At 37.9% G+C, this 26782-nt stretch overlaps 1 protein-coding gene across 4 annotated transcripts in view; it reads right to left on the bottom strand.

Moving 5' to 3' along the window:
* Window positions 1-5167: 5167 nt before the first annotated feature.
* Window positions 5168-26782, bottom strand: part of LOC575241 (serine/threonine-protein phosphatase 6 regulatory subunit 3) — a 57319-nt gene continuing 35704 nt past the window's right edge. For 3 of the 4 annotated variants that reach the window (XM_030987790.1, XM_030987789.1, XM_030987788.1), the window contains 12 exons: window positions 24499-24587; window positions 23871-23960; window positions 21691-21788; window positions 18306-18363; window positions 17550-17680; window positions 16571-16746; window positions 15866-16025; window positions 15040-15191; window positions 14155-14245; window positions 12445-13245; window positions 11787-11891; window positions 5168-10760 (listed from right to left, as the gene is read on the bottom strand). In XM_030987790.1, coding sequence (XP_030843650.1) covers window positions 10697-10760; window positions 11787-11891; window positions 12445-13245; window positions 14155-14245; window positions 15040-15191; window positions 15866-16025; window positions 16571-16746; window positions 17550-17680; window positions 18306-18363; window positions 21691-21788; window positions 23871-23960; window positions 24499-24587 — 2015 coding nt within the window. In that variant the 3' untranslated portion in view covers window positions 5168-10696. The remainder of the gene's footprint in view (window positions 10761-11786; window positions 11892-12444; window positions 13246-14154; window positions 14246-15039; window positions 15192-15865; window positions 16026-16570; window positions 16747-17549; window positions 17681-18305; window positions 18364-21690; window positions 21789-23870; window positions 23961-24498; window positions 24588-26782) is intronic. The other variant, XM_030987791.1, reaches the window with a different exon arrangement.

Here is a 26782-nt window from a genome sequence, read left to right on the forward strand (position 1 = left end):
AGGGAAGGGGGAATGTGTGTGAGAGGGAGAAGGGAAGGGGGAATGTGTGTGAGAGAGAGAAGGGAAGGGGAATGTGTGTGAGAGAGGGAGAAGGGAAGGGGAATGTGTGTGAGAGAGAGAAGGGAAGGGGAATGTGTGTGAGAGGGAGAAGGGAAGGGGGAATGTGTGTGAGAGAGAGAAGGGAAGGGGAATGTGTGTGAGAGGGAGAAGGGAAGGGGGAATGTGTGTGAGAGAGAGAAGGGAAGGGGAATGTGTGTGAGAGGGAGAAGGGAAGGGGGAATGTGTGTGAGAGAGAGAAGGGAAGGGGAATGTGTGTGAGAGGGAGAAGGGAAGGGGGAATGTGTGTGAGAGAGAGAAGGGAAGGGGAATGTGTGTGAGAGGGAGAAGGGAAGGGGGAATGTGTGTGAGAGAGAGAGAAGGGAAGGGGAATGTGTGTGAGAGAGAGAAGGGAAGGGGAATGTGTGTGAGAGGGAGAAGGGAAGGGGGAATGTGTGTGAGAGGGAGAAGGGAAGGGGGAATGTGTGTGAGAGGGAGAAGGGAAGGGGAATGTGTGTGAGAGGGAGAAGGGAAGGGGAATGTGTGTGAGAGGGAGAAGGGAAGGGGAATGTGTGTGAGAGGGAGAAGGGAAGGGGGAATGTGTGTGAGAGAGAGAAGGGAAGGGGAATGTGTGTGAGAGAGAGAAGGGAAGGGGGAATGTGTGTGAGAGAGAGAAGGGAAGGGGAATGTGTGTGAGAGAGAGAAGGGAAGGGGAATGAGTTCGAGAAATAGAGAGGAGAGGGGGATAAATGGAATGAGTGAGAGAGAGGGAGCAGGGAAGGGGGAATGTGTGTGAGAGAGAGAAGGGAAGGGGACTGAGTGAGAGAAATAGAGAGGAGAGGGGGATAAATGGAATGAGTGAGAGAGGGAGAAGGGAAGGGGGAATGTGTGTGAGACAGAGAAGGGAAGGGGGAATGTGTGTGAGAAAGAGAAGGACAGGGGAGAGTGTGTGTGAGAGAGAAGGGAATGGAATGAGTGAGAGAGACAGACTTGCAGGGATGAGTACAAAGAGACCCCCCCCCCCCCCCTCCCCTCCATGGTTGTATAGAGATGGAGAGATACAGATACAGTTAACAACTCAAATATTCATACCCTTTCCAAGATTTGAATTTTTGAAGTATGTGATAATTGATCTGTCCTCATTTAAGTTTCTTAAAGAATACAACATATCAAAGCTTACATCTAAAAGTATCCACCTTTCATTCTTGAGTTACGAAAAATACAAAAAACATCAAACATGAATAATTTAGTTGTTAACTGAATATATAAACAGAACTACAGATGCAAGATATAGAGATAGGCTTAAAGCCCCTCTAAAGTGTTTCACTTAAACTGTATCATAATGTGAAAGAGGATGTCATTTAAAACACATTTCTGCAAAGGTTTCCCCCAAAAAAATGTGTTTGAAGACAAATATTGAGAAAAGAATACATAATCTAGGTTTTCTGTTGTACGCAGAAAACCTAAATTTTGTATTCTTTCAGCAATATTCGACTTTAGACACATTTGTTTGAAAAATCATTGCAGAAATGCGTCTTAAATGACATCCTTTTTCACATAACAGATTCTTTGGGCTCCCAACACTTTAGAGGGGCTTTAACGAGTAAAAAGACAGAGAAGATATACACATACATGAAGATATATTCATCTAGCTTCCTAGATAACATAGAAACATAATTATACATGTATTGACAAATAGACATGTACAGCACTGTAGATAGAGAATGCATATGCATGTAGTGAAACAACCCATCTACTTTTCACTTGAAAATGTAAAGTGATATCCTTTTGTCTACCCCCGACGACGATGTGAGCGATTTACCCAGGTACGTTTATCTGGTTTCACGCTCGCGATATCTCAACTCAAAGAATAATTAATTTTTAAAGATACCGGTAGCACGTTTTCAAAAGAAATTATGCAACATTGCACGGTATGGTGGGTGCTAGTAACTTTAACAAATCACTTGCTGTCTTGTTTCATATAACTTGTTAGCAATAAAACATTATAGTAATTGATACAAGCTACTAAAATTGATGACTTTGACTGGCTATGAGGTAGCATGTTGCACACATAGCTGCATTACTATCCTGGCTGTGTATTAAAAACTGTTTTATTGATTCTGAACATTTCAAACACCACTGCATGTACAAAACTCAACTGATTTCACTAAAAATCAGTATTTTAGTGACAATTGATGACACCTAACTAGCAGTAAAATACAATCTTTTTCAACTTACCAATGTTAGAAAGAATATTTTGAAGATTTGAAGCGCGAGTCTACTGTCGAACTTGCCAATCAGATATATCGTATTCATTGTGTGCGTTAGTGTGCAATTGTGTGTAGTGTGTGTATTGTGTGTAATTGCTGCCCCTCAGCACGTAGTACAGCGCTAGAGTTCAATACGCATTAGCATTCACTCTGTGCTTTGCTGGAGTGGCATTTTGCCAATTGTGGCAGATGTTATTTAACAAGTTTTTAGAGAAATTCATAGCAACTTATGAGCTATCAAGACATCTTGATCATCTGATTTCATGCTTGGAATATCTAAATTCAAAGAATAATTTAATTTATAGGTATACCAGTAGATTTAAAATAAAATAAGAACTTATTCAAGATTGCATGGTATGGTGGTGCTACTAACTTTAACAAATCACTCTTAAGCAAGAATACATCATAGTTATTGATACAAGCTACTAAAATTGATGCCCTTTGACTGGCTGTGGGGTAAACAAGTTGGCAAATCGTGGCAGTTGTTATTTAACAAGTTTGAAGAGAAATTCATAGCAACTTATGAGCTATCAAGACATCTTGATTATCTGATTTCATGCTCGAGATATCTCAACTCAAAGAATAATTTAATTTATAGGTATACCAGTAGATTTAAAAGAAAATAAGAACTTATTCAAGATTTCTTGGTATGGTGGTGCTAGTAACTTTAACAAATCACTCTTAAGCAAGAATACATCATAGTTATTGATACAAGCTACTAAAATTGATGCCCTTTGACTGGCTGTGGGGTAAACAAGTTGGCAAATCATGGCAGTTGATATTTAACAAGTTTGAAGAGAAATTCATAGCAACTTATGAGCTATCAAGACATCTTGATCATCTGATTTCATGCTCGAGATATCTCAACTCAAAGAATAATTTAATTTATAGGTATACCAGTAGATTTAAAAGAAAATAAGAACTTATTCAAGATTTCTTGGTATGGTGGTGCTAGTAACTTTAACAAATCACTTGTTAGCAAGAAAACATCACAGTAATTGATACAAGCTACAAAAATTGATGCCTTTGAATGGCGTTGCCGAATCGCGACAATTGTTATTTAACAAGTTTTATGAGAAATAGCCTATGGATCCATTAAATTCATAGCAATTATGAGCTGTCAAGACACCTCCATCATGAAGAAAATAAAAGAAAACATAACCGAGGTTTCAGAGAAAGGCGACAATAAACCCTGTACTAAATGTTTGGCCAAAGATTGACCCCTTGACTTTAGATTGACCCCTTTCCAAATTCTTCAAAGTCCTTCTTCATTTTATTTATTCTTGACTACCTCCCTGTCACCATGGACCTACTACGAATGCTGTCACAATCTATTTTGTGCTATAGCCCCCAAACTGGAATATTTATTCAGGAAACAATTGCATGCTCCAACTTTTCAATGCTACAGCAATGGGTCTTTTAAAGAATGTTACCACATTATAATGCTTACATCTTTGTGAAGTGCCTTTCCAAAGTATTTTATTCACCCGTTACGAATAATCGTCCTCCCAATATGAATAGTCAGAATGGAAATTGCCTGCGTGGTGTTAGCCATTTTTGCCCAACCTAGCAACAATTAATGTATGCATTTAGCATTACATCGATCGACATACATTTATTCACAACGGGCGAGTGAAATAATTCATATCTTGGCACTTCACAAAGACATTTGCAGCAAACTTTATTAAATTACGTCAATGGCCTAATGGAAAATTGGAGAGGAGCTCGAAAGATACGTCATAGTAGCCAATTTGTGTTTTATTTAACGCAGCTTCAAAAAAAATTAACTTTCTTATTTTTCTTCGGATTTTGCTCACACTTTCACTTATGTGTCCCTCTCATTTTTCTGCTCCAATTAAAACCAACTCAATATTAGGGTGGACTTCCCCTTTCAAGGGATTGGGCATCTTTGTCTCAGATTCTGAAACAAAATCCTGGCTTTAGCTCATGCTGCAATCATAATTATAAACCTTTAGGTCAGTCAGGAATCCCACGACTTTTACAAGCCATCCCATGATCTTTACAAGCCAATCACCTGTCTGATTATCAAGATATTTATGATTGGAATTAGAAATGTCAAAAACCGTTTTGAACAACACTACAGTCAATTGGGGAAATGAGTGCCGGTATGGTAAAACTGGTCACTCAAAGATTTTTACTTTTTTGAAGCACTTCATGATCATTTTGAAGCACAATGTTATTTAGGGCTTCAATATTACACCATATCACAGGTCCATGCATCTCACTTTTGTAAAACTGGAAACATTATTAAACACTGCAGCTTCAAAAATTCTTAACTTTCTTATTTTTCTTCGGATTTTACTCACACTTTCACTATGTGTCCCTCTCATTTTTCTGCTCGTATTAAAACCAACTCAATATTAGGGTGGACTTCCCCTTTAGAGGGATTGGGTAGCTTTGCCTCAGATTCTTTAAAAAATTCTGGATTTAGCTCATGCTGCAATCATAATTATAAACCTTTAGGTCAGTCAGGAATTCCATGACTTTTACAAGCCATCCCATGATCTTTACAAGCCAATCACCTGTCTGATTATCAAGATATCTATGATGTCAAAAACTTGTATGCCAAACACTACAGTCTATTAGGGAAAATGAGTATGGTAAAACCGGTTACTCAAAGATTTTTTACTTTTTTGAAGCATTTCATGATCATTTTGAAGCGCAATTTTATTTAGGGCTCCAATATTACACCATATCACAGATACTGATAACACGTAGGGCCATGCATCTCAGATTTGTAAAACTGGAAACATTGTGAAACAATGCCTTTAACCTCGCTCAATACACATGAAAAAGCACACAAATGACATAACAAAATTAAGACAAGACACTCCGCTTTGTAATGGGAAGATGGAAATAACTATTTATTATTTATAACCTTCTTCTGGTACAAGTTTTCATCAACAATACTACACTATGATTTAGTTTTCCTCCGATCCTCCGACAGACCTCAAGAAATACAAGATCTGTTTAGTAAAATCATATACATACTTTGTGATAAGCATTTTTCCTTTCCTTTTTTTTTTTTTTGTCACCATAACAATTGAATCAAGATAAAACATGTGTCCATGAAATATTGAAATCAAGTCCTCTATTATTTATTATTATCATATACAAACAAGTCATCCACAAGGTCACTCACAGGGAGGAGAAAGAAAAATGTTATTCTCCGATAATAATTATCAGGCAGACAGTATCGTAAAGACCGTTCACACATTCTTAGAAATATAACATTGTTATCGTCATGACTGAAAGAAGGAAAGAGAGGGTGAATCACCAGTCTTTAAATGCTATCATCTATTCGTGGAGACGCGGTAAAAGAAACCATTGCAAACATTTCCCGAAACTCTAAATTTCTAACACTGCGATGACCCGACAGCTCATCTGTTTGGAGCCGCGAGGCGCTAACTCATATGCTTTAAGACAGGTCAATGACCTTTCGGCTCCAAGCAAACAGATTCTTTAAATGTGCGGACATTACAATGGCATCTCAAATACTCAGAACATAATTTCTACAGGATATGCCTATTTGTTTATAAATTGCCTTGAGTAGAGTTCAGGGGAATGTTTGCGATTGTCTTGGATTGACGTTTCTTGATCGTAAAGTGTGGATCTAAGGATTGAAAGGGTTCGAGGAGACACTTAGTAACCATTATGACATATCTAAACATCTGGGTGAACCTTGGTTGACCTTTCACCTTGGTTGACCTCTCTTCATTCAAATGTGTTGCTAGTTAAACATGTATCATTAAAAAAAGGGTGAAGACAGATCAAAAAGGGAACATTCAACATCGAGCGTTGCCAGTTTGCTTTCAGCCGCTGCCATCTTTCCATTGCAGCAGCTTTACCCCACATTGCGACAAACCGAGATATAAATACCCACATACTCGTGCTTCTGACCCCGTTAGTGCCGTACGGAAAAGTCTCATTACATATCATGTTGAGAGCCAGAGGGGCATTAAATCAAGTAAAATGCAGTATGTGATTCAATGCCCTTCTGTATCTCAACTAATGTAAGATGGCCGTTACTGACAATGAACAATACAAAGCTATTATGGCCTTCTTGCAGTCAACCGACATAATGTGATCTTCAGCTTACGGCAATAAAAGGTTACCTACGTCTCCGATAGCATTTGCAAACTTTGTTCCATTTTTTTTCTTGAGAGAACAGCAACCGTGGTCAACAATTTCACCATTTCATAAAAGACTGGACATTAATTACCGCTCACAATATACAAAAAAATGTTTGTCTCCCACTGAATAATGTGTGTGTCCTAAGCGAGGACGGTGTATTATAATATCTAATATTTACAAACAGTGGTCTTATCAGAGACATAAAGGCGTTAAGCACTGCATACCAGTCAAATACAATAGCGCCTTTAGGGCTCTAAATGACAATATTTCAATCCACCCTCCTGTGGGTAAAAACAAAATGAAAACTGGAAGTACATCGTAGAACATCTTTTGCATTTTTTTCTCCTCTCGTTAAAGATAAATTATCATCAAATTGAAAATATTAAAGGAAATTCACTATCTATTAACTACTAACCACACAACAAAATAAAAACAATGCAATACAACATGCCTTCATTCAAATATTTGCATTTTTCCTCCTGTTACGAGAAATATATAATAGAGAGAAGGAAAATCATCCTCAGCATATTCACTGTATTTAAAAAGAAAAGGACAGACAATCTTTGAAAAATATCTTACAAATGTTCTCAGTAAATTGAATAACAAATATACATATGCTCTTTTTTCATTTCTTTACTTTTAACTGGCACATAAATATGTGACATTTAATATGTTGTTACCTCATGACATAAAAATATTCTTCTCTCATTCATTCATGCCATATGTATATTCTAGTGACTATTAAAGACATCCCTGCCATAAAAACGTATTTATCTTTTCTTAATCTTCAACATGAAGTTGGACTACAAACCACCTCTAGAGAACACAGCTGTCCCCACACTGAATGTAGAAAATCACACTGAATTCTCCCTAATTTGAATGTTTAACACATGAACTGTCCCCATACTGAATGTAGAAAATCACACTGAATTCTCCCTAATTTGAATGTTTAACACATGAACTGTCCCCATACTGAATCTAGAAAATCATACTAAATTCTCCCTAATTTTAGTGTGTTTAACACTTGAACTGTCCCCATACTGAATGTAGAAATCACACTAAATTCTCCCTAATTTGAGTGTGTTTAAGACTTGAACTGTCCCCACACTCAATGCAAGACACAAGACATTGTTCACAGTTCTGTAATGTTTACACTAGGACTAGATTGACATGCACGCGTATGTCAGGCAGTGAAGTGAAGAAGATATTATCATTTAAATAGGCAAAGTAAAAAAGATACCCTTCTTGTTCTGAAAGTCAGGTCATATAAGAAATAAGTTTTGTTTGGTGGGGGAAGGTGCACTTCAAATATATGGTGATGCAAAACTTAAAATGCCAGAAGATTTGTTCAGATTCCCTTTTTTAAGTCTGAACTAAATCCGGATTTAGCTCAGCACAGTGGGTTAGTGTTCCAATACCAGCCTATATTAAATAACCATGTGAACACATCCATGTTATCCTGTTAATGAACTAGTGTTTCAGGGTGTGTGTTCACATGTAATCAGTATGGGGACAGCATGTGTCGAGATATCCAACACCAAACAGCTACCGTATGTCATTCATAGTTTCAAACTGCATAAATCAAATCGCAGCTGCTCAGAGATACAGTGATTTCTTTTTTTTTTAAATGATAAATTGCATTGAATCGAAACATAAGAGAATATTACATATCAATCACTCTTAAAAATAGCTCAACAAAATCCCATTCACAGAAGAACCTAGTCTGCTTTCATTACAGCATAGCCCCTTGATGTTCGACACATAACATTAACGATAATTCAGCATAAAACACATTTTGTTATCTGTCCGACAAATTAGTTCACATATTCCAAACCCATGCGTTTTAAAATCGATTAAACTCCCTTGTACAGAGATGCAATACCCTTGTTTAAGAAATTGCTTGCTAGAATTCATTTCTTACTATCGACACTAGGATGAATGATCGCCGATTATTTGAGGTAAACATTACATCTTTTCACGCTAATTTTTAAAAAATGCTTTTTTCACATAGCCTTCATTTTGTAGATTATAGTAGCTTTAATCTCTGAGAATGAAAATAAAATTAGTAGCAATCTAATCATACACACCAGACTTTCAAATTTGGAAAAATCTAGGAATGTAGCAGCGTTTCCCATTTGATTTTTCTTCAGGTTTAATGTTAACCCATAATAAATACCAATGTATGTAATATATGCCCTTGAATTCACGTATCCTTGCAGAAATAACAACAACTTTCAGAACCTTTGAAAATTAAGAAGAATATTATTTGATGTCCCGCACTGTGTAAATAGGTCAAATACGTCTCTATAATATGCCAAATGTCAAACTGTCCCATCAACTAGCCAACATATCGATGCAACAAATGTTCAGAAAAGCATTCTAATATTGAATGGACGAAAAGAAACCATAACAGGTTTATTCGTGACAAACTTTGCCAATGTGATAAATGCATTTAGAATCGTGCATAACATCTGTATTCAAATTTGATGTGAATAACTGCTTTGGTATGAGATGAATATTTAGTGGAAGAACGAAAGTGTATTTGTCACAATGCCACATTTTCTTGGAGTATATAAGTTCTGAATGATATTTTTAAAGTATAACAAATTTAAACGAAGTGTCGCTTATTGGCCAGATTCAGATTTGTTGCTACCATAATTCAATAAAGAAGCAGAAATGTTGGATCTGGATCATCATTACTCTTGGGTATAGCGCGTCCAATTCTCAATGATCATAACTTACTGGGAGCAAAGCAAATGTGATTAAATTGTTTGCATCCCCTTGAAGCAAACTTTGGTTTTAAGACTCAACAAAAATGTGCTGTACCAACTCAATTTAGGTGCTCTTAAATAAGCTGTTGCATCTTGTTATATATGCTTAGTAACAGAAGACTGTTGCAACATTCGCGCTGGACAAAAACGCTATGATTCCTCTGAGAATGAGCCTTATCAGCGAGCATTCCAACATCTTATCAATTAATTAATTAATTAACACTTGTAAAGTTCAACTTCAGAGTTAGGTGTGTGTACACAAAACATACATACCTGAATTCATTTCAGAGACACCGACACCGATAAAACTGAACACCGGACTTTTACTACCTTTAGAAACCAGTTATGCAATGTGCTTAAAGGTATACATTACAAGCTAGATTTACAGTGTCAAGTAATGCTTTGGTGCTCTGTATCCCTAAGTAAGTAGACCTATCATTTGCTTCGAGTTTGCAGGCCACGGTTTAATTGGGCTCAAATTATATGAAAATGTATGAACTACAGGTGTTGAATCATTAATTCTGAAAGAAATTGAGACGGTACAGGAATTTCCTCTTGAATTTCATCAGAATGAAGATGTGGAATTACCGTTTCAATAAATGATTTGTCAATACTCCAAATGTCTTTTATATTTATCTTAAATTCCACAGAGGTTGTAATTTGTGTCTTGATGTCTAGTACACTGGCTGCAACTAACGGCAACTCTGGAGGTAGTCTAAAATGTGGAACAATTATGGCGATGAGAGCTTCGTAACTGACACATTTCCATGGAGAAAGTGTACAAAGAATGTTGATGTCACATTGACCTACTTGCGGGAAGGGTGGCTGCTCCTACCACGCGACAAAAAACATATCAAAGACTTTTGCTTCATAGACACCAGACTCCATTGAGGTATATGCATTTCAGTTTCAAACACAATAAAAGGATACAAGTAATACACAGGCAAAGGTCTCGCAAAGACAAATGAACAGAGTAAACCCAATAGCATTAATAACAAAAATCGTGAAAGCATTCAAGAAACAAGAAAATGATATTAGCAAAAATAGATCTGGATTATTTTCACACCTGCTGGTTAAATTTGAATGGAAATACCTACTGGTTAACTATAAAGGATTTTATAACTACACAGGGGGGAGTTTTCTCGCAAAGAAACCTGACACAAGACAAAATACTGCTTCGAAAGTGACCAGTGCGAAATCAGGCGCAGAAGAAACTCATCGTCACAACACCTCGTCATCTCTCGCAATCGGGGCTAAATATTCGAAAAAATGTGGCGAGACGTAGATGATGTATGAATATAGAGAATATATCTTGCTTATCGTGAGTGCTGTGGGGATCGATTTCTTCCCTCCGATTGAGACGCTCCTCTCCTCCCTCGCGCGGAGTGGACTGCACCCGACGGCACTGTTGGGTGGATGGCAGCATGGACTGTTCTACGTGCATTGCGGGGGTGGGGAGTTGTGTCAGACGGGTCCATTCTGAGTTACTGCAGTAACCTGAATGTCAATATTATCTGAGGAATCATTCCTGTAGAGGTAGGGAAAGAGGTAAATAGAACAAAGGGGTAAAAATCTAAACTCTTCTTGCAACAGCTCTTGTTCTTAAAGCTTATCAAAACAAGTGTGGCTAGGAGGGATTAGACCACACAGCGAGGTGACTGACAGGTGGCTATCTCATCAACTCAGCTCCCAAATAACATAAGAAATAGAGGATCATGGGGGACCAACAGGCACCGATTGTGGAAGTTTTCTATATAGGAGGAGCAAGTAGCTACAAGTAGGACAGTGGTGCTTTAAGACAAACTATATCTCGATGATCGCGTTTAGAAATTTGAACATCGCAATCCATGAACAGAAATTTGAATTAACAGTGGTCTTTATCATAGGTTTACGGTTGTATTTCTGAAGAGTTCATAGGACAATTGCCCTTAGCCCTCCCTCTCTAGTTTCAAGCTGGAATACAGACTTTGACAACCCTTATCATACTGTACATCCATAGTGATTTCTTATTGGATTTTACATGGATAAATTGATCATTTAATACATCCGCTCACTCAAAGACTACTCAAGTGCCATGGTGATCCTTTACCCGGATACAAAATATTTCCATTTCAAAATGGTGCCTTTTGTTGTTATCGTTGTTTTGACGGCACATCAGAATGAGGCCTTAAAGATATAGACCAGTTTTGGAAACGCCCCCCTCTCAAAAAAATGAAATGGAAGCTCTAATTACCAATCATATGAAAAAATATGTTTTTACCAATACGTGATGATACAAATTTTGCCAGGAAAGTGCCTACTAAATAATACATTTGGTAAATTATCATATCGGTCCAGCCTGGATAAATATCGCGAATGCACTTCAACATTGAGCATTTGGGCATATATTTCTGCTTTTTATAAATTTAGGTTGAAGTATTGCCGTCTAAACGTCTGAAGGCAATATTTAAACAATATTGAATGGATATTTTGCACCCAAAACCCTTTTACCACTACCGGTCTGTATCGTTAAAAAGCAAATAGTAACTTTAAGATTTGTCAAAACCAAACTGACCTATTATGTTGAGAGTCTTGGAGATCCAGAGGTCCATTGGGGCTTGGGGAGCTGGGAGATTGAGAACTAGCTCCAGACTTCATGAACTCAGACTTGGCAATGAAACTAAACAACAAACAAGGAAAAAAACACACATGAGCATCGGCGTTCCATAAAAACAATAGTGTCAGGACTGTGGCTGAACTCAAAAGCTGGGCTGGTATTGAATTCCATACTGTATTGTCAGAAATTTGAGTATTTTACTCAGTTTTCAGCTTAGATATAATACTTAGCCAACTTTGGTATTCAGTTGATGCTTCTGGCTAAGTTATTTACCCTAAATTTAAGTCAGCTCCCTAGCAGACTTAAGCAAAGGTTTACACTTGGTGATCCATATAACAGTGGCCAAATTTAACGCAACTTTAACATGGTTTGCTTGAGAGAAAAAATGGGCCATAACATGACTAAATTAATTTTGTGACAGATTTGTGACTCACATTGACTACCTTTCTACATCAATTCGATTTACTGCAGAACCACATACATAAAGGTAGTATGAATGGAAAAATTCATAAGTCAAGGTATTTTTTCATGAACTTGCAATCATCCTTGCAACACCAAGAATTTCCTGGGATTTTCTGCCTTGTTTCTGCCATGTTAAACTGAATACTGTCATTACCTAAGCTTATCTGCTGCATCCCCCTCAGGTGAAAGGTTAGCATCATTGTTGACTAGATCTGAATGAACATTATTGCTCTCCTCCTGAACGGCCACCGGCGAGATCGTCACAGCAGCTTCCGGACTGCTATCCCCATCGACGGGCGATGTCGTCGGCGTCGTCGGCGACGGCACTTCCTCGCTCAGCTCCATCTTCAAATCCGCCTTGATGTTGATGCCGATGTCCGTGTTCCCGACATCGTTGACCATGGTGTGATTACTCGAGTTCTCGACGGGAGATAAGTTATTGGGATCGGCGGCGTTACAACCCATCGTGGGTATACACTGTCCGGGGTTCGTGTGAAGCGCCGTGTTGCTCATGCCGCATTTCTCGCTGCTAGGCAAGTCCGTGCTGGTCAAGCTCGGGCTGACCGAACTGGGGCTGGGAGAGTTGTCCGCGTGCGAGTTGGGATTCGAATTGGAGAGAGGTATATTCAAAGACGTTGAATCTTGACTAGAAATGACCGACGACACAAGGCTACTGTTCACCGATACTTGATTACTACTAACAGGGGATTTACAGTTATTTTGAACTATAGCTGCCGTGTCTGGCTGGCTTTGAACAGGATTACTAACGGGTAAGTCCATAGGAACTTGCGGCTCGGCAGGAGCTGCATTTGTTAATGTTCCCTTAGGGTCAGATGAACTACTAACTGCATTGTTTAGAGTTTGGTCGTTGGACTGATGGCTAGTTGGGACGTTGGCCTCTTGTGATATTCTGTTGTCGACTGGAGATGACGCTGCTGGCTCCACTACCATGGCTCTGTAGGGAGGTGAGAAATGGTTTGAAGGGGATTACTGTCATGCATGTTTCTCTATCAAATCAAAGAAATTTATAATCAAACTAACAAACAAACAAAAAACATCACACTAAATTACAGAGGATTTCACCTTACACCATCCCCTTCTGTTGTTCATTTTGACAGTTTCAGAGGAATTGGAAGACTTTACTAGGAAAAGTTATGCTTTGCCTTTGGCCTAGATGCACTGGCACAATTTATTACATTTTACAATGGACAGACCTACATACCCAACTCATATCGTATCAACTGCTAGAGGAATCTGTCCCTTGGGTGTGAGATTGTCAAAATGACACCCCCCCCCCCCCCCCAATTCAATGTTATAAATGGAAATTTTCAATAGTACGCATACTAGTTTGAGCATCATAGTTTATTGACTTGTTGACCTGATATTCAATGATTATTCAGACCAAGGCAGTTAACCACTTCAAAGCATGAAGCAGAACATTGAAATGAGAGATTTGGGGTGCACTTCACATTTCTGTGACATAAATATCAGGGAGGATACAAAAGGCCTTTGTTGGACATACAGATTTATATCATCAACGAAATATTTTGGCGGTCTGATAAACCAGAATAAGTCAGGAGAGTTGTGGTATTAAATTGTGCCATGTCTGGACCAGTGATGTACAGTACAGTCGCTGCCGGGCAAGCAGTGGAGGGCAGATTCAAATCCCCCTGGCTCCAAGATCTTTTCAGACTTGTTTTCAATTACAAGATCGAGCATGTGATTTCTACTGGGTGCAAGCCAAAATTTCTTTACAACACCAAAATATTGCCTATTTCATACACATGTAAAATTTTGTTTTTTGGGGAGATGGTTTACTTCTCTTTGCCTGAATAGGGCATAATAATAACACAAATATACTCACTTCTCTTCTGACTGGTCTTGAACAGCTTCTGTTGAGGTGTTTGGTGATCCTTCACCGACCGTTGCCTGATCTGAAGAACTACTTGACACAACTGGTTGGATAATAGAAAAACAAGATTTAGATGAGGTTCATTCATAAAACTTTAATTTGATTTGTTGTAATTTATAATTATAAATACTAGTACAACTATTTGTTATCGTTTCCATGCATCTTTCAAATGATTTTTTTCCACATTTGTAATAATTATTATGCCTATGTATTGTAAAAAACAAAATATTCATGTACAATGTGAATGAAGATTTTTTAATAAATACAAATACAAAAATAATTGCAAAATTAATTTTAAAAAATATAAATATTCCACTTAAATAACACATATAGCTCTTAGATATCTAAACTATGCTCTGGGACATGTAAATGAAAATTCACAATGATATGTTTTGCAATAATCATTAAAGCTCTTTCATTTTCATGACATCTATTCACTTGGAGTTGGCATTCATTCCTCTATTCTTTCTCCCCAGCCTTTGGACCCATTTTGATCTACTAAACATTTGCATGGTTTGCAAATGAGTGATTCTTGCTTTCATGGGCAGGGGTTAGGACTTCAGACCCCCTTTCTAGTTTAATGCATACTGATAATTCCATCGGTACCAACGCTGGCAGCCAGAAGCACAAAACTATTCAGAGATACTTGCCTTTACCCAATAAGGCTGCAAAGAGATTTAGACATAATGATGCTTTGTATGTGTTGCACAATATAAAGCTTGAAAAAGCCTGCAACAGGGAAAGTGTCAAAGTCTAAAAATTTGGCAACAGCCTGAAAACTGGTATAATTGAATATAACATGCCAGCTCAAATGGACGTTTCATATTTGATTCTTACCATACGCTGAACTTCTGATGGTATCTGTTGAACTTTGTACATCTGAGCTGGGACTAGATGAGGATGCCATTGCTTCACTCGTCTCCTTGAGGTCTTGTGATGAAGGCTCGCTTTCCATCGCCACAGGGGAGCTACTCCTTGGTCCATGTGAACTAGGAAGTCAAATTTAACATTTATTTTGATTCAAGTTTAATTCACGTTCAATTCAAGTTCAGTTTAAGTTCAGTTTAAGTTCAATTTGAGTTCAATTCAAGTTCAATTCAAGTTCAATTTCTATTTGATTCAAGTTCAATTCATGCTCAATTCAAGCTCAATTTGAGTTCAATTCATGTTCAGTTCCAGTTCAATTCAAGTTTTTTTCAACATTAAAAACAAGAAATACAATCAACATTTGTCTACAGTTAACTAAACTATTCATACCCCTTGTAAATGTAATTGATTTTTGTGTTCATGGTAACTCAAGAAATAAAGATGTACAGATTGAAATAGGGCCTTTGCTGAATACTTTAGAGTAAAAAACTCAAGTCACACACATTAGGTCTTTATTGACTGTTAGTCTTCAATTAACGGTGAATGTGAGCATTAAAAAAAATAGGTTTTTTTTTCCTCTTCAACCATGACTTTTTTTTTTAAAGAGGATTCAGGGGGAAAAATGGCATCTAACAACATTCCCCCCTTTTGAGTAAGAAAATTGGGGGAAATTGGGAAAATTTGGGGAATATTGAGAAAATAAGGGAGAAAACAGATAAATCAGGATAAAATCGGGAAGAAAGAAAGTTGGGAAACCGATTTAAATCGGGCAATTATGAGGCCTGGATATGCTTACCCGTCTTCAGGAGTAAAGTTAGCATTGAATTCATTGAAGTTAGCCCATCCTGTATCCTCGTCTCCTCCTCCCGCCGTCGCCGTTGACGATGAAGGTTGCTCCCAGCCGCTGGGGGTCGTATCCATGGCAACTGGAGCTTGCTCAAAGTTGGCTTGCCATGCTGTGGAGTGACGAACAGAAAGAAAATTTGGCAAACGATGTTCATCATTTTTGCTATTTTTTTCGTTCTTTTTCTGTGGTGTTAGTTACCTGCAATGAGTAGCTATCAAGTCTTGTGTAGAACTAAAGGAGTGGTGAACAAAAAGACTTTGGCAAACAATTTTTATCATTTTTGTTATTGTTTTCATTCTTTTTTTCTTTTTTTATTACACACAATGAGTGGCTAATGAGTCTTGTGTAGGTTGTACTCAAAGGCTGAACAAAACTTCTTTGTGGTCATTAGAATACTATCTGGTAGCTCTGATGAATGTATTACTGTAAAATCAAACTTTGCAACATAAAACTTTCGCAAATTAAGTAGGGCAATTTTCACAGAAAGAAACAAGTTTGGTGCTGTGTCAATTGTGATATCACTTTGTGACATTCAAAAACATTTGCTAATCTGAACCACTCACAAAACTTCAGTACATTTTACGAATGCGAAAGCAACAAAAGTTTCTGTTTGTTTACATTATCCAATGCACACAAATGGAAGCTATATCTCACTGTTTTCTGAGTCTACATCCATCTTGGTGTCCTCGCCGTTCTGACCCGCTAGAGGACTCTGTGCCGCCCTCTCCAGGGGAGGGAACTCTTCTACTGTGTTATCTCCATCCTCATCCTCGTCGCTACTACTATGGTTGGCCTGGTCGCTACCTCCTTCGTTCTTGGATGATACATCACTGTCGGGATGACAACAAAAATGATTCACGTTCGATTTCAAAGGCTTCTTTTTCAAGCAAAGAAATATGTTAGCTATCATATAAAAGAAGCTATTGAAGTACAATTATACATAACAGGTGAGTGATATAATTTGTATTGAGGCGCTTCATAGAAACGTATGCATCAGATTTGGTTCCATTACGAAAATGGATTCATGAAGCTTGTAGTTTAACTAGTGTTAAATGTTAGCTATCATACTAAAGCCGCCTCTAAAATTTCTGGTATCGATCAAAATAAAGTTTTAACAGAATCTGACAGTTTCTCAGCCACATGTCACCTAAATGCTGTTATGTCTTATTCATCAGTCATTACAAATAGTTAAAGCTTGTCAATAATACGCCAATTATTAAAGAATTATCACATATTTCAAAACTCTGTGAAATCATGTTTATATGAATTTAAGCTATACAAATAAATTGAGCAAAAATGGGATGAACATATAACGTTAATACTAATCATGAATATAACGAAAGTAAATGAAAGTTACAACACTTTTGGGAAAAAAACTGAATGAACATTGATACAGAAAACTTTCATCAGTTGGGGATAATGATAACATGTAGTTTTTAAGCTTCTACCAACCTTGAGACGATAATCGATTTTTCAATAATCGCTGGTGGATTCGCGCGCGCAATTAACACTCGACTCGGCATTATAAAACAGAGAGCAGTACACCCTTGCCAGAATGAACATTGGTAGAAAATTGTCTTCCCTCCCTCCTATGATTTATAAGCCAGATCAGAGTCGACCCAAGTTGACCTACCTTGACCTGAGGTCATTGTTGGCTGTATACGTGAGTTCTTTCTCTTCCCAGATATCTTCCTCATCACTATTACTGTCGTTGAAGGGTTGTACTCTTTCATTGCAGCAGGCTTCAAATAGGGCTGAGTTAGGCTGTTGGGATTAAAGATCAAATAGAGATTAAGTACACATTCTCCATTGATTAATTCATTACACTAGTTAAGTTCTAAGCTTTATTAATCCATTTTCATAATTTAAACAAATTTGATGCACACGTCTCTGTGAAGCACCTCAATACCAATTATTTCATTCACCTTATTTGAATAATTGTATTTCAATAGTCAGAATGCAAAAGGCATTCATTAATTGTTGCTAGGTAGGAAAAACCTCAAGACTTGTCCTACCAAACAACACGTAATGTATGCAATTGCATTCTCACCATTGCATAAACCATTTAACGAGGCACTTAAAGAATTTGGAGCACTAAATTTGATAACATTAAAAGTATGGCCTAATGCTCTATGAATAATTTAATACTCTAGTTCAATTCCAAGCTTCAATTCAGGAGCCTGTCATTAAATGACTTTCGATTCATGCATCAATTTCCTTGAAAGGGAATTTCCCTAAAATTCTTAGTTTACAAGCTTAAATCGCCTAGATCATTGTGTCACAAATCCAAGCCTCGCCAAAGATACTAAATAAGCCCTCATGGTCCTTTATACACGATTGGGAGTAGAAGGGAAATTCCCCAAAATGGAAATAATCTTGAAGTACTTACGTTGTCTTCATTTGCAGAGATTGAGAAGTTGATGTCTGATATCCTGTCGAATGGATTGCTGAAGGGGAGAAAGAGAGAAAAAGAAATGTTTAATAGCATAACGAGACAAAACTGTGTCGCTAAACATAAAAAAGATGGGGGTTTCAATACAATGAATGTTAATCGTGCTTTTGGCTACTCATCAAATCAGAAGTGAATTTGAAGTCTTGAAATTGCACTTTTAAAGGAAGACAGAAAATGTAGATTCAGGTACTTTGTGTCACTTAGCTCTCCAAATGTTCAACATAAGTCAAGATGTACGGGAAGAGATTTTTTTTTTTAATTCTTTTTCAATTTCAATAATTTTCTCCTCTGAAACGGAACACATTTGACATGATAATCAAGAATTTTGGCCTTCGTGAAAGCACTAACAAGTAGGTCAAAAGTGAAAAGAAGTAGATGTTTTCTTTTTGTCGCATCCCTCCCCCAAAGTTCTACAGAATTCAAGATGTACTGACATTCCTTATCAACATGATTAATCAATATGGCTCACATCATCAACGTATTGAACTTTTCTTCAACTGCAATAGGCTAATTTTGCCTCTGTAGAAAATGCAACATTAAATGCCAATGAAAAGAAAGAATACCTCATAATGTGAGATACACAATAACTTTGTACAAAACATTGTATCTCAAGGCTTTTCGACACTTTTCTTCCTCCCATAAATAAAATCAACTACAAGCTCAAAGACACTGCAAGAAATACTTCTGAAACTTTTCCTTTCTTTCCCCACTTTTCCTGCTTTTTTGTGTTTTGTTTTGTCGTCATCTTCTTAGCTCTTGGCACATTCTGCATCACGATTGGATATCCTCATGCATCGAGGAGAGTATATTTTTTTATAATTTTGTATAGAAATACAATGCATTTTAACGATTGATTTCACAACTGTCAACAGTCAAGAATTATGTAACAGGATAACAAGTAACACAAGTTTAAAAAGTTGAGAAGGTGAAGAAGAAACAGGGTGTTGGCAACAGGAAAATTAGATAAAAAGGTTTGAATAAATACAGCAACTCATGAACACCAAAACATGTATGAACACTAAACACAAGATGAAACGGGTCTTAGTGTTTCTTTCATTATTTTACAAAAAGGCACCTCCAAACGGCATCTTCACCCATTTTCAAGAGCATAAGGTGAAATGTGAAGGAATTGCTCAAACAGTTAAAATCATTGTACGGGACTTGTCATGCTCATGTGATTTGTATTGAAAGGGATGTTTCAGATATGGATAGATTAACCAAAATAACCAAATATGTATGTCCACCCACATTGAGATTTTTCTTGTCAACTGTCAGTAATATTCTCTACCCACAGATCGACATTAACGACTACCGTAACCCACACATTGACATGGTGCACAAGGGCCCTCCAAATTTTAAAACAAGGGTCCCCCAAATTTAAAAAACAAGGCTCCCCAAATTTCAAAACAAGACCCTCTCAATTTTAAAACAAGGGCTCTCCAAATTTCAAAACAAGACCCCCTAAATTTTAAAACAAGGGTGCCCCAAATTTCAAAACAAGACACCCTAAGTTTTAAAACAAGGGCCCCCTCCCATCCCCCCCCCCCCCCCAAAAAAAAAAGAATTTCAAAATGGGCTCCATTAGCACAGACCTAACTTTTTTAATCTGGGCATTCCCTGCAAAACAGGAGCCCTGATGTATATTTGAAGAAAAACAATTAAAAATATGCAAATTTCTACAGGAGGATCCTTCATAAGAAATTTATATGCACAAAAACAGAACATTTAACACACATGTAACAGTGAAAATATGAAGAATTGCGCTCCCAAAAGCCATTGAATTGACAAACATAAAATCATGCAGGGGAAGGTTATGTGATAAATTTTGCAAAAGTTAGCTGTATTAAAGTGAAGACAAGAATGGCAAACCCTCACAAGACCATAAGAAACCGAAACTAAGAGAATTATGAGGGGGAGGGGGGGGGGGGGGCTTTCTTTTTATTTGCCATTTGATCAACCATAAATGACAGATAACAATTGATAAACGTCAAAATTGAATGGTTTTTATCTTCTCCCTCCTAAAGTAGTTTTTATAAAGATACAAAATGTTATTTTAGTACTCTTTTTAAATCTGCTAGTGATTAAAAAAAAAGGATAGGGAGCTGACAACAGATTATGTTCCACTATTGTTTTTTGTTCCGAAAATTTACAATTTATCAAAGCATAGAATTGACGAAGAAATTGAGCAGGTAAAGGCGATCTTTTAGAAGATTAAGCTTTATAACAATGTTAATGTGAAGCCTTGCACACTGGGCTGTAAGCGCAGGAGATGGAACGAAATGAAGCATGGATAAATATGTTACATGTGAAACATAGAAGAATACAATGAGTGAAAAAATGAAGAGTTCTTTTAAAAAAGAAACTAAATGACAGTGTTACTTTCACCAAACACACAAACGAGAGAATACATAAGTGGTAGAAAAAGATTTTAATGTTATAAAGAGTATAAACATAGGCCGTGTATATAACAAAACAAGGATTTTTCTTTTAACGGGCCAGAATATAGATATATGAATAAAGCAAAAAATATTTTCTCAACATTTAAAAAGTGGTTATGCAACAAATGATGGAAATATTGAATGGTTCACGTTGGAGGAATTTGAAAGATTATGCAAACACGTTTTAACAGGGCAACTAAAGCCATTCATACACACTTCCGTCTGCCTCTGCATTTTGTAAATGAGAATTTCTTAATTTATGTTTGCATACGTTTCTGAAGAATTTTGTTATTTAACGTCAGAAGTGACGTTATGGAAAGTATATAAAAGCAGTTTGATGAAACTGATGTATACAATTCAACTATGGCAAATATGAGATTGCAGAGGTAGATTAACTGAGTTTAGAAGAAAAAAGTCAACTTAATAACCAAGCTCTTCAGATTTTGTTTCCCAAAAGAACAATAAACGAGTAATAATAATAAATAAATTTTTTAAAAATGACTGAAAACAGCATTCCTATCAAAGATAAATATTTTGCACAAATGGGAATGGCACAATTTCATAAAACTTGTTATCAATAACAGCTGCCACAGATATATGGCACAGTCTGCCCACGACCAATGAAATGTAAGGATGTCAGTTGCTTGTAACAATGTATCTTCTTATCGATAACAAGCTTTATGAAATGGAGCTCAGAAAAACATGACACTAAAATACAATAGAGGTTAATAAATACGTCAAGCGCACACATGTTACTCAGACACTGCAAAGGCACAGGAGGAGAGGCAAAGGTGCAATTTGTTTAATACAACATGAAAAAACTACAAAATATCTAACAGATGAATAAATTTGTAAATAGAATCAAGGAAAATGGTTGGACTTACTTGACATTCTCCTCTTGCTCTGCAAACTCTTCGTCGTTGAAGCCGAACTGGTCAATAAAATGGGACGTCATTTGTTGCATCTGATAATCGGAGAAGGCCTGCCGTTCATACAGCGCGGCCAAAGAGAGGGTTCGAAATGCCATGTGTGTTGCTTACATCGTTCTTAGCACATGGGTGTGGGTGTGGTGGTGGTGGTGGATTTGATATGGGGTGGGGTTTGGGTGTGTTTTAGTTGATGAAATGAGGGTAAGGGGGATGACTTCTAAGGGGGTGTGGTCTACTGGTTTCCCCCGCCCAATTATGGAGGATGGGTCTTATATATATGGACAAGTCATGGTCTAATGATTTACCCTCCCCCATTGAAGTATGATGATGAGTTTCTGAGATGTGGGCGTGGTCAAATGGTTCCCCCCCCCCCCCCCTTCCGCCCCCACCCTATTATGAGAATGAGGTTACAAATGTGTGTGGTTTACCCTCACTAAACCCCTTTATAATGATGAATTCTTGAATATAGAGCATGGCTTCTGACATAAAAGATGCAAGACAGTGACTTTTCACATAAGGAATAGTGATGAACGATCTATAAGATCTGCTCGTTCTCAAAACGGTGGACAAATGTAATATGAATTGGTATTGATGGTTTGATTATTGAAAAGCTAGCAATGAATTCTTTGTTTTCGTGAAGCTACTAAAATGATACTTTTGATACATTATATAAGAGAAGACATGACTATATAGTTCAGCAAAGTTGTGCAAATGATCTTCATCTTTGAAGCTAATGCAATGAACATGTCTCTATCTCTGTGATATTATTAACCCATTCCCTATTGGAACCAGGCAGCCCCTGTATTAAACCTATGGCAAGTAATGAATTCAGCAATCAACGGGCCAATGCAGTTACAAGGATGGAATCACTTCATCCGATAAGCAGGATTCAATTTGCTAGCCCTCAAACATGTAAGGTTGCACTGGGAAAGTGGGTTTAATGCACCCCTCTCAAAATATCATTTATTTCAATAAATTTATATCAATAAACGCTGACTGTAGGTGTGGGGCAGATTGATGTAAGATGCTTAGGAATTGTGAATCGACAAGTGAATTTAATATCCTCATGTTTCCCTGAACAACAGCACAAAAAAAAGGCATGGGCAGGGCTGATGGTTCTTCTTTATAAGGGGAGGGGATGGGGGAATACCCTTGTATGAGGGGGGAGGGGGAATACCCTTGTATGAGTGGATTTGGAGTCCATTGCCCATTGAAAGAGTGCAAGCAACGATGTATATACATGATGTAGCAATATACAAGTCATCAATTCATATCAATGGTTTGGATCGGGAATGAGGTGATTGATTGAGTTGTGATGGATGGATGGGTGGATGGGACGGACGGGGCATGGCTGAGTTTTGAATGTGACATGTCAGGCATGCATTGTCCATGGCACCTCGTGGCCATTTCAAACTCTACATTATAATCTACAGGAGCCTGTTTCACAAAACTTGTCATCAGTGATAAATGACAGTCTTTGTTATAAGCTAGTGAAATCCTTGCTTCGGATCGGTTATCAGCAGATTTGTCACTGATTTTGTCATTTATCATTGATAAAAGGCTTTGTGAAACAGGTCCCAGGATTGGGTCGTCACCTCTACCTAACATAACTACCCTAACACACATCATGGCATCTAAGAACAATATAAAGCATTTCTAATTGATGCAATATTTACAAAAGTAACTAAACTGATAATATTTTCATCCATAGCATAATCGGATTTCTTTCTTGAATTAAAGTGTCTTACGTCCTACAAAACTGTTATCTTATTGAAAAACTATAAGGACTGACATAAAATACTTAGCTTCATTTTCAAATTTCAACATGGTTAAGAAAATATGAAATCATAACTATAAACTTCTACAAGTACAAATCAATAGTGATGAATTTCCAATTTATCTAAGACTATCTTTTTGGAAGAAATGACTATTCTGACAATAACATTTAAATTTTCGAACAGTCTATCTATAGAAAGAGACAAAGCTCAGAGTGTAATTTCATCTTGCATTGGACTTTGGCCGTCTTTAAAGGGTCCTTCAGAAGATAAAATCGGACAATTATGCCCTCTATTTTTTTCATTCCAGTATTTATTTGATGGGTCTGTGAGTACTAAAGAGAAGGATTGATGACTCACCTGTTGAAGAGCGGTGTCTTTGCCAAAGTCGATGTCCTTGAAGTCGGAATCATCGTCTTCACTTGACGAATGCAGCGGATGGGTCCCGACCTGGAAGGGGGGAACAATCGGAATGAGATGGAATGAAATGAAAAGATCGAATGTTCGAGGATAAAATGCTCCGCAATACGTTTCCTATATTAACCAACTTCATAACTTCAACAAAGGCCAAACACTATACCCAAATTTCTGATGAGCCTAGTCCAGGGCTCCAAACCAACATTCTTGAAGGGGGTCATGATTGAACTTTTCAAACAAAATAAGAAGTAAATTTTACTTGGCTGCATTGGGTAATATCACTTCTTACTTAGTGAGACATATAGTAATTGACGGATTTACTGACATATTCAAATTGTATACATACTTTTTTAAACAAGAGCTGTTTGAAACAACCTGAAAGCTTGCCCAAGGCTTGTCCGACATAGCAACAAGTAATGTATGCAGACTGGATTCCAAGTAATGTAGTTCATTCTTTAATAACATAATGGAATAAGCCATCACTAGGTCCCTGGGAAAGAAACATCCATAAATTTGAATTTGTTAGTAAAAACTGGTCTATTCTAGCAGCAACTGATGTTCATTGACTTACCAATTCAACTAGATTTCTCTTGTTAGTTTCTGCTAGACTGCCAGCTAGAAATGAACTCCATTTCTCTCTTACATCCTCGGGGATATATTCTACAAAGAAAAGAACAAATAGAGTGCTTTACAAATCTTGGAGAAACAAATCATTTCAAACAATCTCATAAAAAAATTATGGAAATTCCAATCTATATTACTAATACCACTAATCGCCGCGGGGGGTCCAAACGGGTACAAAACGGTTCCTCAAAAACGTCTTTCCCCGACCCCGCCCGCCTCCGCCGTGGCGCGGGGAGGGCGGCACAATTCCACGAGGCCTGTCTCCCGTAACCCGCGTGCCACGTCGACCCCGCGATCGACGTCCACGCCGTTAAACGCGGTTTCGGGGTGCCGGGGAGGACGGGCGGGCGAGAGCACGGCGGGCGGCGTGGATTGCGAGGAGGCGACGAACCCGCGAGAGCGAGTCCGCAAGGCGTGCACCCGCCCTCTGTCTAATTATCAAAGAGAGACGAAGAGACACACGATGGACGAGAATCCACTCGCGTCAACGGGTGTAGCAAGTCTCATTGTAAAAGGCTGCGGCGTATCCTGAGTAAGACCTCTTGCTATAGGAATCGCTTTGTAGCGTGTAAGAGAAATACACATCAACAGACGACTCACCCGGGTGATGGGATGTAGCCAATATGTACGCTCAACGGGTTGAGCTGACCCGTGTTATGCGTCTTTCTATAGGATATATGCTTTGTAGGCCAAGCGCCCATAGTGTACGTGTATTACACGCTCTCAGGTCACACACATGCACACACCACAGTCGATTCGAGTCGAGGCGATTGCGACAACTGGCGCAAACCATGGACCTATTTTCACGTAAAATCTTTACTCTGAAAATAATTATACAAATTCTGTGATCTATGCCAACATAATCATAGTCCAAGCTTCTGTTTTATTGGTCTTTTCATGAAAACTACATCGAAATCACAACAAGAATAGCGCAAATAGATCTGTGATATAGTACGCCTTCACGTGACAGTTCAGTTGCAAACTGCCTTGAGTCCACAGTGTATTGCCACGGCAGTTGAGCGCTGCTGTCGGCGGTGCTGTCGGAGCTGAGTGTGTGAGCATGATGGAGTAGCGGTGACCGGAGTAGCCAGGCCTATCCGTGGTGTGAGGAGAGTCTAAACAACACTTTGAAATTGCTATTATTGCCCCGACTTCAATATAGTTTCGTGAATAGATGTATGAAACCTGGGCTTGGATTGTGATTATTCTGGCCATGTATAGTTGTATACTGAATTTTGATAATCATTTTTCACAAGAAAATCAGACAGTCGTCATGGTCGTTTAAAAACATGATAATACTTTTAGTATGATACAGTTCTTGCATCAAATCAATTTTTAAAGTATGGGGGGGGGGGGGTGTCAGGTAACTCAAAGCGATTTGAGAGCAGGCGTGGTGTCCACGGGTACAAAGGGCTGAACCCCCGAAAGCTCAGGGGTTTTAGGCAATTACGGTCAGATGAGCATATTTTTAATGCCTTATTTGTGACACTGGCAGGTCGATCACTAATTGGCGTGGGGTCCATAGTAGAGTTGCGTACCAACTACGCTGAGCTGAGAGTACGCTGGCCTACGTTACTATACCCTGAGGGACGCAAAAAAGTACGCAAGATGGACGCAAACAATTTGATATGTTTAACAAAATTCGCGTACTTTCGGCGTAGAAACTTGACGCAGAAAGTACGCCTTTTTTACGTAACACTACGCTACTAAACTAAACAAACTGCATCTTTAAATGAATTAATAAAAAATTAGCCAAAGAAAAATGAGCCCCCGAAAGATAAAAAAGTAGCCCCCAAAAATTTTCCCAAAATTTGATATAGATCGAGTCCCCGAAAAAAAAAAAATCTTTCACTGGATTCTGCGCTCACAGTCCCACAAACAGTCGAGTCAATTTGTGCACAAACCGTCCAATTTTTCGCGTAAAATCTTTACTTTGAAAATAATTATACACATTTTGTTAACAATGCCAACATAATCATAATCCAAGCCTCTGCATATGTAGTCTTTTCAAGAAACTACATTGAAATCACAACAATAATAATGCAAATAAATCGTAATTATCGAGATCCTATCTGACATAGTTTGTTTTACGATGCGCCATTCATGGTCAAACAGCATATATTATAACAAGGGAAACGCTCTCGGCGGTCTCGCCTGCATAACGCAATTCAATATGATAAACCAGAACTTCAATGACGCAGCGCTCATCCGCATCTCGCAACAACAAATAT

The sequence above is a fragment of the Strongylocentrotus purpuratus genome, unplaced genomic scaffold (assembly GCF_000002235.5).
Source record: "Strongylocentrotus purpuratus isolate Spur 01 unplaced genomic scaffold, Spur_5.0 spur5_scaffold_17, whole genome shotgun sequence".
In the NCBI taxonomy this organism is placed as follows: Eukaryota; Metazoa; Echinodermata; class Echinoidea; order Camarodonta; family Strongylocentrotidae; genus Strongylocentrotus; species Strongylocentrotus purpuratus.